Raw genomic sequence first — 16,337 nt, forward strand, 5'->3', positions numbered from 1 at the left:
CGATCAAAGCTGCACAAGAGGCTCGCCTCGGTCCAAACACTGCCGGAATGTGGACTGGTGCATAATTCAGTTTTTAAAGGCACCCTGAGGAGTTTTTGACCACTAATAATGCCACGGAGCCGCGTTTCTATGAGCGGCTTCCTGTTTTGTTTGCGCGCTGGCGTCTTGATCCACAGTTGGGCAGTAAAGAAGACGTGCAGCAATTTCCTGAAGGCCGCTTTCAAGCAAACACCTAGGTGAACTACGCACAATTTAAACGCTTTAAAAGTCAGCGCCGCAATTGTTTAATGAGGATGGAAATGAAGTCAACATGTTTGTTAGAGGGCGAGGAGACACAAGGTGTTCTGCTGAGTAAAAAACGGAAACAGGACTTTTGTTTACAGGAAAACTCCACAGGGCCACTTTAACGTGTGGGCTCTTCATGCCGTATTCTCAAGTTAGCCTGAACTCGACTGATGAAAAGCTGCTGATTGCACTGAAATGTCTTTGTGAAGGCAACAAGCTTTCCGGTCTCACAGCTGCTAAAATGTCTCATTTAGAATATGCTCTAAGTAATAAGAGGAGGTCACGCTCAGTTTACCTCCTGATCATCGAGCCAGAGGATAAAATAACTGCTCTGTAATGCTGTGAGACAGGATTTTAGAACTCTGGAGGTTTATCACATCGACGCTGCTGTGCTTCGGTTAAGCCTTCAAACTCGCGGATACGTGACTCAAACTGGATTTTTCCAGAACTGCAGATCTTCTCATCAACACCCACACTGCTGCAGACGCTTGCATTTTTAAAATCAGTGCTCATCTTACAATGAGCAAGATGACTAAAGGCCCAAACCCTCAAAAGGTGCTGTAATCTGAACACAGGAAGTCAAACTGTGTCGCTCTCACAGATTAAGGCACATTTCTGCCGTGCACACCTTGTGTCTAACTAGTACTCGTCATGCACTGGTAAGAACGTACTGACTCTGGTAGGAAAAGAGAGGACTCACCATGGGGGTCTTGTACTTGTGGATCACCACTTCTTTAGTTTCAGGAACTATGCCGGTGCAAGAGACAAAACAAAGAATTTAAAGGCAGCAGGAACCTCAGTGAGAGCTTTGGGGGCTACAGGGGTGGACTTTCAACAAGGTGTAAAATGGGATGTGGGCCAAGAAGAGTCCTCCTCAACAGTCAGGAGCAGACTGTCGTTTAGACGGAGAGGGTGACGACAGCAAGAGTGGCTCAAATACTGTGGAAAGTTTGGACACGGCTTCCTGTTCAGTGGTTTGTCTTATATCTATTATTTTCTACATTACAGATTAATGCTGAAAGGACACATGGATTAATGTAGTAAGACAAAAAAAAAAAAACTTTAAGCAAAGCAAAACATCTTTAAGATTTTAGATTTGTCAAAACATCCACTGTTTGCTTCGATGACAGCTTTGCACACTGTTTAAATGATCTTAACCAGCTTCATGAATTATTCACCTGGAATGGTTTTCAGTTCACAGGTGTGCCTCATCGCAAGGTAATTAGTGGAATTCAATGTAATGTGTTTGAGACCATTAGCTGTGTTGTGCAGAGGTAGTGTTTGTATACAGTTAATGGCGCTATTCGACCACTGTAGTAATCCATATTAAGGCAAGAACTGCTCAGTTAAGTCAAGACAAACAACAGTCAGTCAGACCAGAAAATTTCAAGGACTTTGAATGCATCTTTAAGTGCAGCTGCAAAAACCATCAAACAGTATGATGAGACTGGCTCTCATGGGGACCGCCACAGGACAGGAACAGTTCCCTCTGCTGCAGAGGATGTGTTCATTACAGTTTCCAGCCTCAGAAGTCACCAGTTAATGATCTCGTCCTCGCTAAGAGCTGCTCTGGGAATTTTCCTAAAGCTCGGACTCCTTGTTAGACGTTCTTAGGCTGAGTCAGGAGCTCCGACAGTGTTCTCTGAACACCTGGTGACGACCTCATGAAGCTGCTGAGAGGACGTCAACAGTGTGCAAAGCTGGCATCAAAGCAAAAGGTAGCTATAAAGACATAGTTTGCTTTGTTCTCGTGTGTTCTTCAATATCTGTCATGTCGTCAGAATCAATCCACAACGTGTCAAATAATAAAGAAAAGGCATTGAATGAGAAGCTGTGTCCTAACCTTTCACTGCTCCTGTATATTAATATTCTGACTGCGTGAATGGTGAATGTAATCATAAAACTGCTTACATAAGGCAAAGTATTAAATCTGAACTGCTGGTGAGACGTTCATGGCCCACAAAATGGAGAAATAAAAACACAAATGTCTTATAACAAGAGACTGCAAAGGTCGTTAAATTTCAAATATGAAAAAGAAAAATACACAAGGAAAAAAAAAAGGGGGACAGCCTCCCCTCCCCAAACCCTCCTCCCCCAGTGAACTGAAAGCTAGAAGACATCACAGAAAAGCAGCTACAAGAGGCCAAAATCCTTTGACCCAGGACCGCGTCACTGTCCACAGGACAGATTGACTTTTCATTAGTAACTGTGAACCCAAAGCAGAGATGAGAAGGCTGAGATCTGGACAGATGTGAAATGTTAAATGCCTCAGCTCAACTACCCCCGAAGCATCAGCCCCACCAAAGATCTCCACTTGCTGAGATTCAGACTCAGAGAATGACAGAGCACATGAGAGATGGAGTCAGGGGTGAGCTCCGAAATGAAAAGCGAGTGACGTGGGAAGCAGAGGGGGGAAACTCGTGGTACAAGAAAGGAAAAAAATGCATCGATGAAAAGGGTCGAGTGAGGAAATACTCTGCACGGAATTAGTTAATAAGAAAGGAGAAAGGTGACAACACTTTACCTGCTGGAGAATGAAGGTTTTCATAGTGGCAAAGATGAGGGCAACATTACAAAAGCAGCACAGAGACACGACAGTAACCCAGCCTGGCACTCAGCTCCTGAAACCTCTGACGGTCTGTGACTGCAGCGTCATCCTGGAAGCCATCTTTGTTGACTTCTTCTTAGAAATGTCAACAGAGCGCTAAGCCTTCACACAGAGGCAGCCTGGGCTACAAACAAACCCTCTGCACTGTCTCCTCTGCTGCATCTGACTCTTTTTTTTAATGAGGCTTTTTAATAAATTTATGGTGAATTTATATCTGACTGTGGAAGAAGGATGTTTGTTCCTGCAGCACTGTGAAATATTTTAACTGTGAGCCTCATTTATTTGATTTCTGAGTCAAGTGAGAGCGTTACTGTTGTGTCTGCTAATTTTAGGCTAAATCTTTTACTGATCATGCAGGAAAACAGAAGATTTATTATCCAGAGCTCTGAAAGCTTCAGGCTTTTTTATATTTCTATTACTAATGACGAATCCCAGGAAAAGACCAGTTTCCAAATGTCCTAAACCAGTGGAACTCTGTAATTCTAAACTATTTTAATCCGACAGGAGTAAATAGTGCATTTGTTTGGAACTATTTTCAGCCGTGGATTAATACACATTTGGTGTGATTTGCCCAAAATAAACTACAGTGTGTGTTCAGAGCCATGAAGGAGGATGACAGTGTGACTCACTGATGTGTTTTTATAGCTTTTGGACAACAATGGAGCTCAGAGGAATGAGATATATGAGGCAGTCATTACTTTTTTAGTAGTTCTGGTCTTTTTCAATGGGATTTGTCAACACTGTGGAAAAACTCGCCCTTTAATGTTTACCTTTCTATTATCGCCGTCATGATATCTGCTCACCTTAGAAACATGAGAATCTCTGCTTTGCTGTGTTTTCTAGACAATGGCGGCTTGCAGATTTGATCAAATCCTGTTTCACCAACACTATTTATTGGGTCACAGTAAATTACTTTTAATATTTTTTATTTTTCTTTTATTATAACATAATGTATGTTATGCATCTAGCTGTACCACAAGAACCAATATTGCTTCTTATGGTAGAACATTTGAGTTTTAATTTCTATTTATCCCTTTTTGTTGTAAAATGCAAAAATACACTGAAGAGGCAGCCAGACTTCCTGTCCTCACACTTGTTTCACACTGTACAAACTTCTTCCTCTCACCAACTCCATCCCTCTTTATCAACTAAATGAAATGTCGCTTGAATGCTACCATGTGATTTGAAGAAAGCCACGTCCTCTGAAGAATTCATCACTCACTTCATCACCTAAAGACATCAGTGCCTCCTCAGGAGAGCGAGTATCCAATTTAGTGAACCCTTATTAGCTCTCGTCAATATGTTTGCCAAGGAGCTGAGTTACTGCCGTGCCGAGTACAGGCCTAGAATCAATAGATGGTGTAATTACCAAATTCCTCCAGGACAAAGACTCCCTTCACTGTATTGCACTTTTTAATGTGACTCAGCTCTATGAAAACCTAAAAACAAACAAAAAACAAACAAAACAAGACAGAACATTATTAACTCAACAACACCGGATGAAAAGTAAACACTTCATATTTAAAAATTAACCATGTTAAACTTGTTTAATTCAGTATGAAAGGTAAAAATAAAACAACTACACATGGAGTGCAAGCTTTTAACAGCTAACGAACGAAAAGAAAAGCACACTATGAGAAGTTTCCATGATCAAACGCATACATGGGCGACGGTTAAATGAGGAGAAATGCATTTAGTCTGCTCAAAGCTCAAAACTAATTCAACATGACTTGTTTCGTTAATGAAGTGTATCAGAAGTGGAATAATTTATAGTTATATTTGGATGTGAAACAGCAAAGGTAGTTAAAAAAAAACACATTTCTTTTTATGCTCAGAGATGCAATTTGGCCCATATGATGCATACATGGAAGTTACATAAAAGAATGTAGACAAGGACACAAAATTAGATTTGCCATACAGCTATAACAGTTAAAAGAAAAGATAGAGGAAACAAAAGGAACCCAATAAGATGTAACTGCTAATAAGCAAACACAGCAGAGGTTGTGTACCTTCCGCTCCTTGCAGGGGGAGAGAGCATGGGAGAGAAATGGTTTGGATTATTATCGGACAGAAGAGCACAAACACTCGACGACACTCCGAGAGGGCGCTATCCACAGGAGCCTCGTACGGATTCAAATCAAGAGTCTAGCTGAGAAGTTAGCAGAGCCAATATGAAAAAACCGTCACATGAGGAATCAGCCCCAAAAACTAAGAAATAGGAGAAAAAAAAAAAGAGGACTAGAGGTTTGACTAAGGTATTGAGAGCTGGATTCACCTTTGTTTTCCTGGACTTTAAACATCTCAGTCCCCCAGAGCCCTCCATGCCTCCTCCTCCAGCAACAAGGGCTGGCACCAACACCACTTGCTCACACAGCAGAACAGATAAATGAGGGCAGTCACTGATGGACAGGAAATCCCGCTACGATGTGTAATGTCACCTCGGACACCATCTCGCTGCAGAGCTGCCCGGGACCCGACCCAGTGCTCGCTTACTGAATAAAGCTCCCGCTGAGGTGAAACTGCTCTACTCAAAAGCCATAAAAAAACAATCCACGAGGAATTTTCATAAACTGCAAATACTCCCAATCTTAAAAACTGCAGCAAAGTCGCTAATGAAAATCAGTTATTCTAGAAATGTGGAGACTTAACCGTTAACTGTATTCTGCTAGGATGGTAATGAAAAAACTTTTCCAAGTGCGGCACTCTTCCCTTTTCAATATGAAGCGCAAAAAAAAAAAAAAATCAACTTTAGCCAAAAGAGCCTGAGGTAGAAAAAGCAGAGGCAGCAAGAAAAAGCAGGCGGTAATCATGACAGTGCCTCAGTGCAGCAACATCCAAGTCAGAGTGTCGGCTCACCCAAATTATGAAAATACATTACGTCTGGCCGGCCAAAAGTTTGGGTTTGGAGAGTAATGGAATTTTATTTGTGACGCTCACAGTGATGAAGACTTCTATTTAAAACTGCATTAACTGATTTTTTCGGCACTTGGGGGAAGCAGAAACAAGTTATAAACACAACACTGACATAATCACCTTTTAATTTCATTTGGCAAACAGTTGCTTATTTGCACGTCCAGCAGGCACACTGCTGAGCAACAGTCATTCATTCGGAGTCGTGTTTCTGTCTCTTGAGGAAAACATCTTTCTGTTTAGTTGTCGGCTAGCTGCAAACTTTGTCTGCCACTTGGTGCAGGGCAGGCTGTAGAAATAACGCTGAGAGGGAACCAAAATGGTGAAGTCGTGGTTGAAAGCTGCTGAAAGGATCTGTAGATCTGAGAGGAACTGAATCTGTGAGCAAATCCTTTCACATTATATTATTTGATCCATTGTTAATATAAACATGCTAATTACGAAGCAGCAAGTCCCACTGAAGTTGCAATTAATCATCTAAAATGAATTTTGGATTCATGAATATTTCTTATTAGAGCTGGCAAATACAGTTTAAAGTAGAGCTGAAATAATTAGTCCATTAATCTATTGCTGAACTGACAGAAAACTTAATATTTTGATTGATTAAGTCGTTCGTTCACCAGTTTAAGCTTCAGAAGTGAATTATTTGCTAGTGCTCACCAATGATATTTAACATATCTTTTATGATTTAGACTGTTGGACAAAACAAACAATTTAGAATATTTAAACTTAAGAAATTCAGATATTTTTTCAATTTTCTGACATTTCATGGCATAAACAATTATTTTAGAAAGTGATTAGCAAATTACTCGTAATTGCTAGCACTTTAAATTGACATTATGACAGGGAACCAACTGTTTTGCAACTGGTTAATGCACATATAGAGGGCGCTGTCACAAAACAAAGGACTGTTCGCTGTGAGCTCTGTGGATTATCAGTAAGCAGGACATTGATGCTGCTGAATACTTTTTTGTGAGCACCACAAATGAGATTCAATTCATCCCCTTTGTATTGTGCTGGAGGCAGAAAACTCAAACAGCCAAATATCTCTAGACAAATATCTCAAAACCGGGAGTATTTCAACCACAACTGTCTGCACAGCTGCATACCAACAGAGCTGAAGTACGAAGATATTTATTTTTACTTGTAATTTGGGTGAACTGACTATTACGAATGACTGCTGTTGTTGAGAAATCAGTTTAACGATGCAGAATGTCTGATGAGGAATATCACTGTTGGTGCTGTTGGGTCCCTGCTCTTTCAACACCGTCACTCCTCAGACTATTCACCTACAGCACGTTGTTCAATCACAGCTTCACATTCTAACGAACCTGAAGAAATATACGAACCCCGACTACGACTACCTGCGCAGATGAGAAGACAACACAGGACGATGTTCAAGGGTCCAAACTCAAACGTGAAAGTTGCTATTAAATAGCCAATTATTAATGAAAAGTCTTTGCTCAAGGTCATCCGGCTTACCACTGATGCACAACACACACACACACATTAACACTTCATCTCCTCCCACACGGTAAATGAACAATGAGGTTTGAGCACCACGGATGTCAAAAGAAGCTTGTGTGGAGGGATGTGTTAATATTGTTTCTGGGAAACGCATGCATGCACATGAACACACACACACACACACACAAACAAACGAACACAAACTGAAACTGAAAAAAGCAAATCCAAAAAAGCAAAAGCACAAACAGGAATTCTTCCTCTAAGGGATAAACATCAGGTATGAGTAAATGCCAATCAGACATGTTGTCAGTCATCGCTAACAGTTTGACTACTGCGTTTTATTTTTATTGACAATAGAGGAAGACGTTGAGAGATGACAGGAAATGAGGCAAACAGGAGAGATGAGCAGAAGGTGGACAGAAGGACGGGATGAACTGAATCATCATGAGTGGTATTTCGTGTCATGCCCTCGTGTGAGATGAGAAGCAGTTTCTCTGCTGTGGTCCTGGCCTCTTACCTGGCTGTGCATGAATTTAAGGTTGATTCCTTCCAGTGTGACCTGCAGCAGTCCACCTTCACCAGTTTTCATGTCCTGGACAGGGAACTCTCCGCCCAGCTCTGGACCTGAAGGAGACCACGCCCGAGTTTAGAGCCAGTCCGGAAAATGAATTCCCCGAAAACACTCGAATGACTGTGTGCATAAAAACCCATTATGCACTGCTGGGATGTGTTCAGGAACGTTTTAACTTGTCCTAGTTGTGGATTATAACTTTTATGTCTTAAACAGACCCCAAAATACTAGAATAATACGTTTTTCAAAGGAAGTCAATGAACAACAGGGTGTAATGATGCTTGTATTCTTCACAAACAGTTCATCAAAGTCATTTCATGTTGGAATGAGACTTTTTTTGGTTTGGTATATCTTGTGAACAAATTATTTCTGTGTAATCAAACTCAAACTGAGTCTATGTCTGTTATTAGAGTCATTTGTTAAAACTGACCTATTGGCGATTTTATGTTTCCATTTTTTTTTAAATAAATTAGTAATCTTTTGACAATATTTTCTGCCTTTCCCCACAAAAGTCTCATCAGAAGCTATGCCCAGTCATCTCTGAGAAAAGACGAGTGAACATTCAAAGTGCAGGCTGGACGGCCTTTTTTCACAAAGCTATAAAGAAATAAAAAGAATACCGGAAAGAAAGAAAAAAAAACAGGAGACTCACTCACTCCATACCTGGTTTAATGCTTTGCTGTCTAGCTGCAGCTCTTTCCATGCTGTCTTTAACACAGTAGTAGAGTTCACGACACTAGAATGCAGAGAGGAAAATGTGAATTTCTGACCAATGTTCTCCTAAAGTGAATGAAAGCACAGGATGAAGAGAAATGCACTTTCTGACCTTTTTGGTATAGAACTTGTTGAGTTGCGTCTCTTGGCCGTTGCGTCTCCAGAGACACAGCACCTTGGTCTTAGGACAGTAGGTCATGTTGATGAGCTTCTCGTACCACCAGCGCTCGTAAACTGTGCCGATGTTGCTCCGCAGGACTATGCAGTCATCACAAACCTGAACCAGTGATGAGTGAAGACAAGTATTAGAAAAGTAAACAACAACATGCCTTCTACATGCAGTAATAAGGAAAGTTACAGATATATTTTCAAGTCAAGACATTGTGTACCTCCATGAAAAAGATGTCTCCTGTGGTATCGGTGCCAGCATGTACAACAAATGTTTGCTTCTTGATGTGACGGCTTCCGCTGGGCCTGATGGGAAGCTCGCGGCCATTCTGAAATTACAGTTGAGTACAAATAATTACAAATAATGAACGTAAGTTGAACCGACCGAACTCAAAAAAGGACAGATATTCACCATGTTGGCCAGTTTGTCCAGTATCTCATTGATCTCTTGGCTGTACGTGAGGCCAATGTGGGACTTTCCCATCAAACGCCTCACTTTCTTCCTGATGTCATTTTTGTTCAACTAAACAAACAAAAACATTGACAGGGAACAAATGTTGAGATATCTGAAGGTGCAAAAAAAATGGCAAATTTGGCAAAGTTCAACAAACAATGACGCTGTACGTACTTTCATCATTAGCATGTACGCAATCATATTGTGCAGCAGTGTGGCCAGAAGTCTGTCTTCATCATCCTCCAGACGCTTACGGTCATGCTCTCCTAATGACAAGTATCTGTGTTGACCATCAAAACACACAAAAGCAAGAATTAATAGTCCAGGACAAGAATCAGAAAGTGATCTCGGAACTGTGAGAATAAAAACCGGCAAAAATGCATTTGACAGTCATGACAGTATGAATCACGACAGGTGGAATAAAATGTCAGCCGTGCTGAACCTTTCGATCATCTCCTGGGGTCCCTGGTCCATGCCCATGCCCTCACGCTCCAACATCACAGCATCTAAGTAGGCATCCTCCCAGAACTGCAGCTGGTCCCACAGCGTGGAGCGTTCCTTACCTGAACACAGGGAGACGGCACACATGTAGCTCCTGAAATGTGCACAGCTGGACAAGTTCATCAACAACAAATCCGATCCATTCAAACACAACTGTATGCAGCCACAAGCATGCGTTCTTTCATACCAGCTAATTTACATATATTTGTATAAAAAATACTCAGACACTAAACTTAGTGTTAAGTTATTTTAAGAAGATAAAACTTTATGGGGAGAGCTGGGAATCCAAATTATATGACCAACTATTATACTGTTTTTATTTTTCATGTTGCATTCTGCAACTTGGTTAAGTTACCACAAGGGTTAGTAAGTAATGAGGTTCAAATGTTGTCACAAAGTCTGCTTTTAGAAACTGAACAAACAGCTCACAGGGCTTGAACATGCAGGAAAAACTACAATAAGATTCAGTTAGACCATTTATAATTACACAGATTAACGCATGCTGTAGCAAAAAGGAGGTTTGTGAAGAGGCTCACAACTAACAGGTCACAACTAACAGGTCTAATAAAACCTTTACTTATATTTTTTCTTAAGAGCCAATAATCCATTCACAGATGCTGCCTTTGAGTGCTCTTTGTGATCCTCCTGGAACCCCGAGTTGATTTGGACTGGGGAGATTACCTTTTCTTCTTCTCATTTAGAAATTAAATTGCAAATAACCACAAAATTATTGAAAACATAACACAAAAATGCACAACATAAAAGACATTTCACAGGATGGAAAAGAGGAAAAAAATATTGCACCTGTACTATCAGACACTTCATTCATCAGCTGATGGCTCGTATGAGTGCGCTCAAGCCATTATTTAATTTCTGACAGCACTGGAAGGCAACATGCACTCTTCCCTGATGGAAACCCATGAAAAGTTAAGCTTTTAGTGCAACATGAAAGCCAGTCAGAACACTGGTTGGAAACACAGGTGAGCAGAAATTAAAATAAATGTAAAAAGGTGAAAGGAAATCACACACACTGCTTATACAGACTGCTTATATTTTTTTTTTTTACCCTGATCTCATGTTAAGAAACACACAGATGTGCAGCTCACCAACAGACAGGAAAAACTCACATCACATCAAAGAATAAATACAAAGCTAGTCCGTGCGAACAATGGATACCCCACCACCCGCACCCGCACCCGCACCCACACCCACACACACACACACACACACACACACACACAGGAAAAAGGGCAAAGGCAAGAGATTAGCCCTACTTAGAGAAAAGGTTTCCATGGCAGCATCCTCTAGTTGATCCCAAACGGAGCTCTTATCGCGGCCTGGAAGAATTTCCCAGGAGGAGCAGCAGGAGGGACGAGAAGCAGTGAGAGCAGGAGGGGGTTAGGCGAAGAGGTGAGTAGGTTTAATGGCAAAAACAAGAGCAGAGCGAGCCGAGAGCCACACCACAGGAACAAAAACCAGGACAAACAAAGACATATCACGCTCATTTACTCACTAATTTATAAACTACAGCTACAGTCAAGCAGTAATAATCTTGTTGCTGTGATTTGTGGTGATGTGGCTGTATGTTTATGATCTGTTCATATACAAAACTGATTTTAGGAGCTTATAGTTTTTACATAATAAAGACTGCAGTCATGACTTACCATAATGCAAATAAAAAAAAAAAACTCGTTTTTTCCTTTCCATTGGTTTTATTTCTGTTTCACCTTAAATATATATTCTTAAATTAATTCTGCCAAACTCTCAGACAACACTTGACAAAAATTGAAAAAAAAGTCAGATGAAATATCTTAAATCAAGGAACTATATGATTGTTTTGTGTCTGTTAAGATCTATCTTCTTACCAAGCTGTTTTATGTCAGAACATTTCACTTGTTTCAAGCTTTCTTGTCCCTAATTACATTAATAAGATATCAGAACTTCTAACTGAGATTTAATTACTAGTCCCGAGCCACCTAATGCTTGAAACTAGAATTTCCAGAATTATAAAGCTGTCATAAAGCTCAACACAGACAAGTATAAAACTGCTTTCAAAGTCAGCATTTCTCTGTATCCAGACACATATATTTGTTTTTAGTTTGGCTATACTACTTTTAAGATAACTGTGGGTTCTTTGGGCCTAGATATTTTTACTCGTTTCAAAAATCTTGGTTATTGAAGTCAAACAGATGGCAGATAATTTAACTTATTTAAAGTAATACTTCCCTCCATTGGTTTGCCTTTTTCCTTGTTTTGAGAAGACGTCACGGTATAACTTTCACCTTGTAAGAAATGTTCACTTCACAGTTTCATTATTACCACTACAGCACTTCTAGGTCATCACATGTCTGACTTCTGCTTTTTTCTCTTAAAAATAACTATTTCCATGATTAGTGAAAGTTCACTGTGGTTATATTAATAACCCAACGAGCTTGCCCAAGTTGTAGTGAGTGAAAGGTCACAACATGTAGTGACAGTTACATTAGTGGAAGCACCTTTTAATATTTCACGTTGTTTGGTTTGAGTTTCTTTGACAAAGATAATGTTAGTGAAGCAATGCAGGTCAATCTAGTGACAGACAAAGTAAGGGAATGATAAAATACATCTTCAAATCACACAAAGTATTTCTAAGAACACAGGAAGGAAGTGTTTTCTGAAAACACCAGAATAAATATCCGTGAGAGGAAGCAGAGAATTAAAACTGGAGAGCAGATCTTACCCAGCAGGCCTTCACAAAGGTAAATCCTCATGCTGATGTCCTCCATGGGCTGTGCAGGCGGCCCCTTTGCCATAGCATGTACATGATCCTTTGCACTTGGTTTCAGTGTGTGGGTCTTTCCCTGTGGAAACAGGACAAGGTCAGTGCCTGTGAACCAGCATGCACAGTCACAAAAAAGAAAGTATTTTGAGTATTGATGAATCTGTTTTTGCCCTGCAGATTATGCAGGTTGAATACTTCTGTCCTAAGGATAATCTGGCTCCAGGAATACCTATCAACACAATGGCTGGTCTGTTAGGACAGATGGGCAAAAGCTGAGTGGTTCCAGAGCATCCACTTTCAATAAGAAATTGTTTGAATTGGTTTGCCCGACAACAACAAAAAGGACAGACTTACTATAAAGATATTAATTTAGACATAACAGTTCTTTAACACAGTTAATCAATAATTTAGCAAGACGTCTTAACTTCAAACACAATTACTGTCCAAAACTACTAAAAAGCTAACTTAACCACTCCTGAAACTTTACAGATTGAGTGATCATAAATGTAACGATCACAGTTCAGATAGTTACTAATCACTGTGGGAAAAATGTGTCTACATAAAGGGATTATAGAGCTGATGTTACATGAAGGAAAACTTGTCTGCAATCTTCTTTTCCTTTTTTGTTTTGAAGACAGTGAAGAGACAGACAGGAAATGAGGGAGAGAAAGATGGGTATGACATACAACAAAGGTTGCTGGCTAAAATTTATCCAGGACGGTTGCAACCATGTGCCCGTGTGACACTCCAACCTTCTGTGGACATTTTTAAGTAATTTGTGACTTCGGAAGTTAAAATCAAAAAGTTTTGTAAATAAATAGTCTTATTCTAATTTAGCTATTACCTAAAGTGATCTACATATTGCACTTCTAGTGAGTTTTATACTTACAAACACTGTACTGGTGGCTGGATTGGTTTCAATCTCACTGTCAGAAAGAGTTCCTCTTGACTGATTTAAATGTGGAGCAATTCTCCCACCAAGGCCATCTCCTGCTGTGCTGCTCAGATCACTGTCAGCTCCCAGAGTCTCTCCAGAGCTATTGCTTATCTATAAAAAAAAATGAATAAGGATCCAGGTGTAAGAACAATACACAACCGGAGGTGTTTCATGTGCAGGAGGTTTGGCACAAGAGCATCTTTTGGCATTTATTTCACTTGCGCATCATTTTTACACTATTCCCTTTTGAACTTTGAATTCAACCTGACAAATTTTACAGTCTGCACTAGAATAACACAATACAGGTCTTCAGGTTTGAACAATGTTTGGCTGCACACCATGAGTCTGTAATGACTGGAACTGGCTGGCCAGTAAAGTTTAACAGGCTACAGGTAGACATACTGTACATTACACAGATATGTGTATGCAATTATCCATGACCTAATAAAAGTAAGACCAATTAAACAGTCCTCAACCGAGGCTACTATCAATGATTTGTCCAAAGACACACTGCTAATAATAGGCTGAACATTGCACCCATGTTTCTTATTTTTGAAGAGATTTTGAAGGATAACAAAAAAGGTTTGGACCAAAAATACCATCCTACAATCTGAAGTTAATACTGTGAAGTGCTGTGCAGCTGGAATCGATAGGAACAACGTGCATAATATCTGAGTTGGCTGTGCCCTACCACTGTGCTAGCCTCTGAGTCCTGGCTGGTGCTTCTCGTCAGGATCGGTGGCTCAGAGCTCGTCACGGACTCTGTGTCGCTCTTCTGCAAACACAAAGGATAAAAACGAGGAGACAATTTAGTGTGACACTTATTGGTAGACAGAACCACGAGCCGTCAGTTCTAACACTTCAAAGACCAGCACCATGGACAAAAGGCAGCCAGCATAACAGACCCTGGAAACACTATCGTGTGAAAAATGAATCCATATAAACCAAACACAGTTGTCTATTATGTCTGCAGCCTGCAGTCCGTAGGGTGTTTGACTGTGATTTTACTATTTTATTGGTTTAGCAACACAAAGAGCTGATGAATCACATCCAGATATTTACAAAATATTAACATTAATTTAATTCTCTACTGTGTTTTCTCTACAAACAGACCTGAGATCCAGATGTGACACTGAGGCCACTATCAGCACTGATCTGTGATTTCTTCTCCTCTGCATCGGTCACCTGGGGGCGCTGCTGCTTTGCTCCTTCAGACCCTGCAGGACACGCACGATTATCAGCACGCTTTCATGAACAGGACGACATTATCTTCTTGCCTCACTGAGGAGTCGCCTCACTCAAAGCCAACACAGCACAGCAACACTGACGCTACGTCCATCTAAAGTGCCAAAGCCTCTATTTAAACACTGCATGACACAGCAAAGCATATAGTATAACGCTACCTTACTCATGTTTGGGAAATCATTTTCATATCAAAGACTCAGAGTCTTAAGTGGCATCTGGCTAAAAATACAGGTGGAAATACTATTTATCTAATCTAAAGTCTAAAGAGGCAAGAAAACTTGTTTAATTTAATTCTTTTTACGACTTTCTGTAAACAATACTGGTGCATAACTGAGCACAAACAGATGAAGTTCTTAAACACCAGACAGAGAAGTTACAAAGGGGCAAGCAGAGAGTGCCATAAAATTGGGGGAGAAGTTAAAATGAAAACAAAACTGCAAGAGCGTGACATTAATTCTCAGTCAATGCTGCAAACGTGGCCCAAGTTACACCAAAAACAACGAACAGACACAGGCAGTTAGGCATGCACACAAACTGATGGACGGTAAAGGAGACATTTTCTGTTTCAAGTGTGATTCCTACTTTGTTATTTATCACCTCAGTGCGTGCAGACGCGGTGGCTAGTAGATCCTGACACTTTTTTGTCACTTTAAGTTTGTAAACCATTTAGTAAAGCCTTAAAATGTGCCAGCAACTGCAGAATATTAGCTGTAGAGACACACATTGCAGCAAGCCACTTGAAACTGGAAAAAAATACAGCTACAAGAGCAGGACAGGGCAGCGGGTATTCATTTCTGCTCATCTTGCATGGTGTCAAGGAAAAAAACACTGGAAACCAAAATGACATGTGGCTTGAGCTTAAGACAGTGACTACAACATAAAAATCCTAATTTTCTTTTTAAATCAAGGACCCCAAAAAAGTCCACATCAGTAAACCATTGTTATTTTATTTTAACTGTGCAGAATTAAATAATGCATCTGCCTAAACTGTAGGCAGTGAGGAAAAAAAGCTTTTACACAGCACACGTGTTGGGCTTCTGTTCTGTATCCCACCCTGTGAGCTACAGATATTAGGCTAACAAAGCTAAGGTCATTACATAAAACTAACACATACTGAAGTAATGCCTGCTGGATGAACTTACCAAAACACACCGAGACCGGCTGGCATCTCAAGTCTTGATTAAGCACAGCATGAAATATTTTTTTGGAGCTAAAACAAGGGTGTAATTTCTCACAGCTCTCGATCTCATATAGCAAATACAGTAAACTGAATACCACTGGAGGATACCAACGCCACTGCACATGATCTATCCAGTGCCATGTACAGTAGGTACAGAACTAGAAAATCACAGTATCTCTACTTTCAATATTAACGCTGAGGTGAAATCACTCATTCACATTCATTTGTAGTACATAATCAATTCAATGTACAAATCTTGATCTCATATAAACTCTTTGACCTTTTTTTGATTATCCATTCTGACTTTTTTATTAGGAGCACTCCTTTTCATTTATTCATGTGTAAAGACACTGGTGAGTTTGAAAAGGTGGAGGGAAGGGGTGGAAAAAGGTCAACAGCTGAACACCCCAGTCCTTTATTTATTTATTTTTATTTCTTTTTGGTGTGTGAAAAGTCTCTTACTCTGTGGTTTTTCCATAGCTTTTTGCTTATCCTGGTGCTTGCTCCACAATTCTACCCAAGATGCATTGCAAGCA

At 40.2% G+C, this 16,337-nt stretch overlaps 1 protein-coding gene across 10 annotated transcripts in view; it reads right to left on the reverse strand.

Annotated features, from left to right (window-relative positions):
* Positions 1 to 16,337, reverse strand: part of madd (MAP-kinase activating death domain) — a 50,781-nt gene that overhangs the window by 3,792 nt on the left and 30,652 nt on the right. For 3 of the 10 annotated variants that reach the window (XM_041938800.1, XM_041938713.1, XM_041939052.1), the window contains 14 exons: positions 16,264 to 16,314; positions 14,490 to 14,593; positions 14,068 to 14,151; positions 13,329 to 13,487; positions 12,398 to 12,518; positions 9,620 to 9,740; positions 9,352 to 9,457; positions 9,136 to 9,246; positions 8,945 to 9,052; positions 8,668 to 8,832; positions 8,505 to 8,577; positions 7,788 to 7,894; positions 4,263 to 4,332; positions 986 to 1,032 (listed from right to left, as the gene is read on the reverse strand). In XM_041938800.1, the coding sequence (XP_041794734.1) occupies positions 986 to 1,032; positions 4,263 to 4,332; positions 7,788 to 7,894; positions 8,505 to 8,577; positions 8,668 to 8,832; positions 8,945 to 9,052; positions 9,136 to 9,246; positions 9,352 to 9,457; positions 9,620 to 9,740; positions 12,398 to 12,518; positions 13,329 to 13,487; positions 14,068 to 14,151; positions 14,490 to 14,593; positions 16,264 to 16,314 (1,427 nt within the window). The remainder of the gene's footprint in view (positions 1 to 985; positions 1,033 to 4,262; positions 4,333 to 7,787; positions 7,895 to 8,504; positions 8,578 to 8,667; positions 8,833 to 8,944; positions 9,053 to 9,135; positions 9,247 to 9,351; positions 9,458 to 9,619; positions 9,741 to 12,397; positions 12,519 to 13,328; positions 13,488 to 14,067; positions 14,152 to 14,489; positions 14,594 to 16,263; positions 16,315 to 16,337) is intronic. The other 7 variants (XM_041939291.1, XM_041938882.1, XM_041939371.1 and 4 more) reach the window with 4 other exon arrangements.

Source organism: Chelmon rostratus, chromosome 1, assembly GCF_017976325.1.
Source record: "Chelmon rostratus isolate fCheRos1 chromosome 1, fCheRos1.pri, whole genome shotgun sequence".
NCBI classification, from domain to species: Eukaryota; Metazoa; Chordata; class Actinopteri; order Chaetodontiformes; family Chaetodontidae; genus Chelmon; species Chelmon rostratus.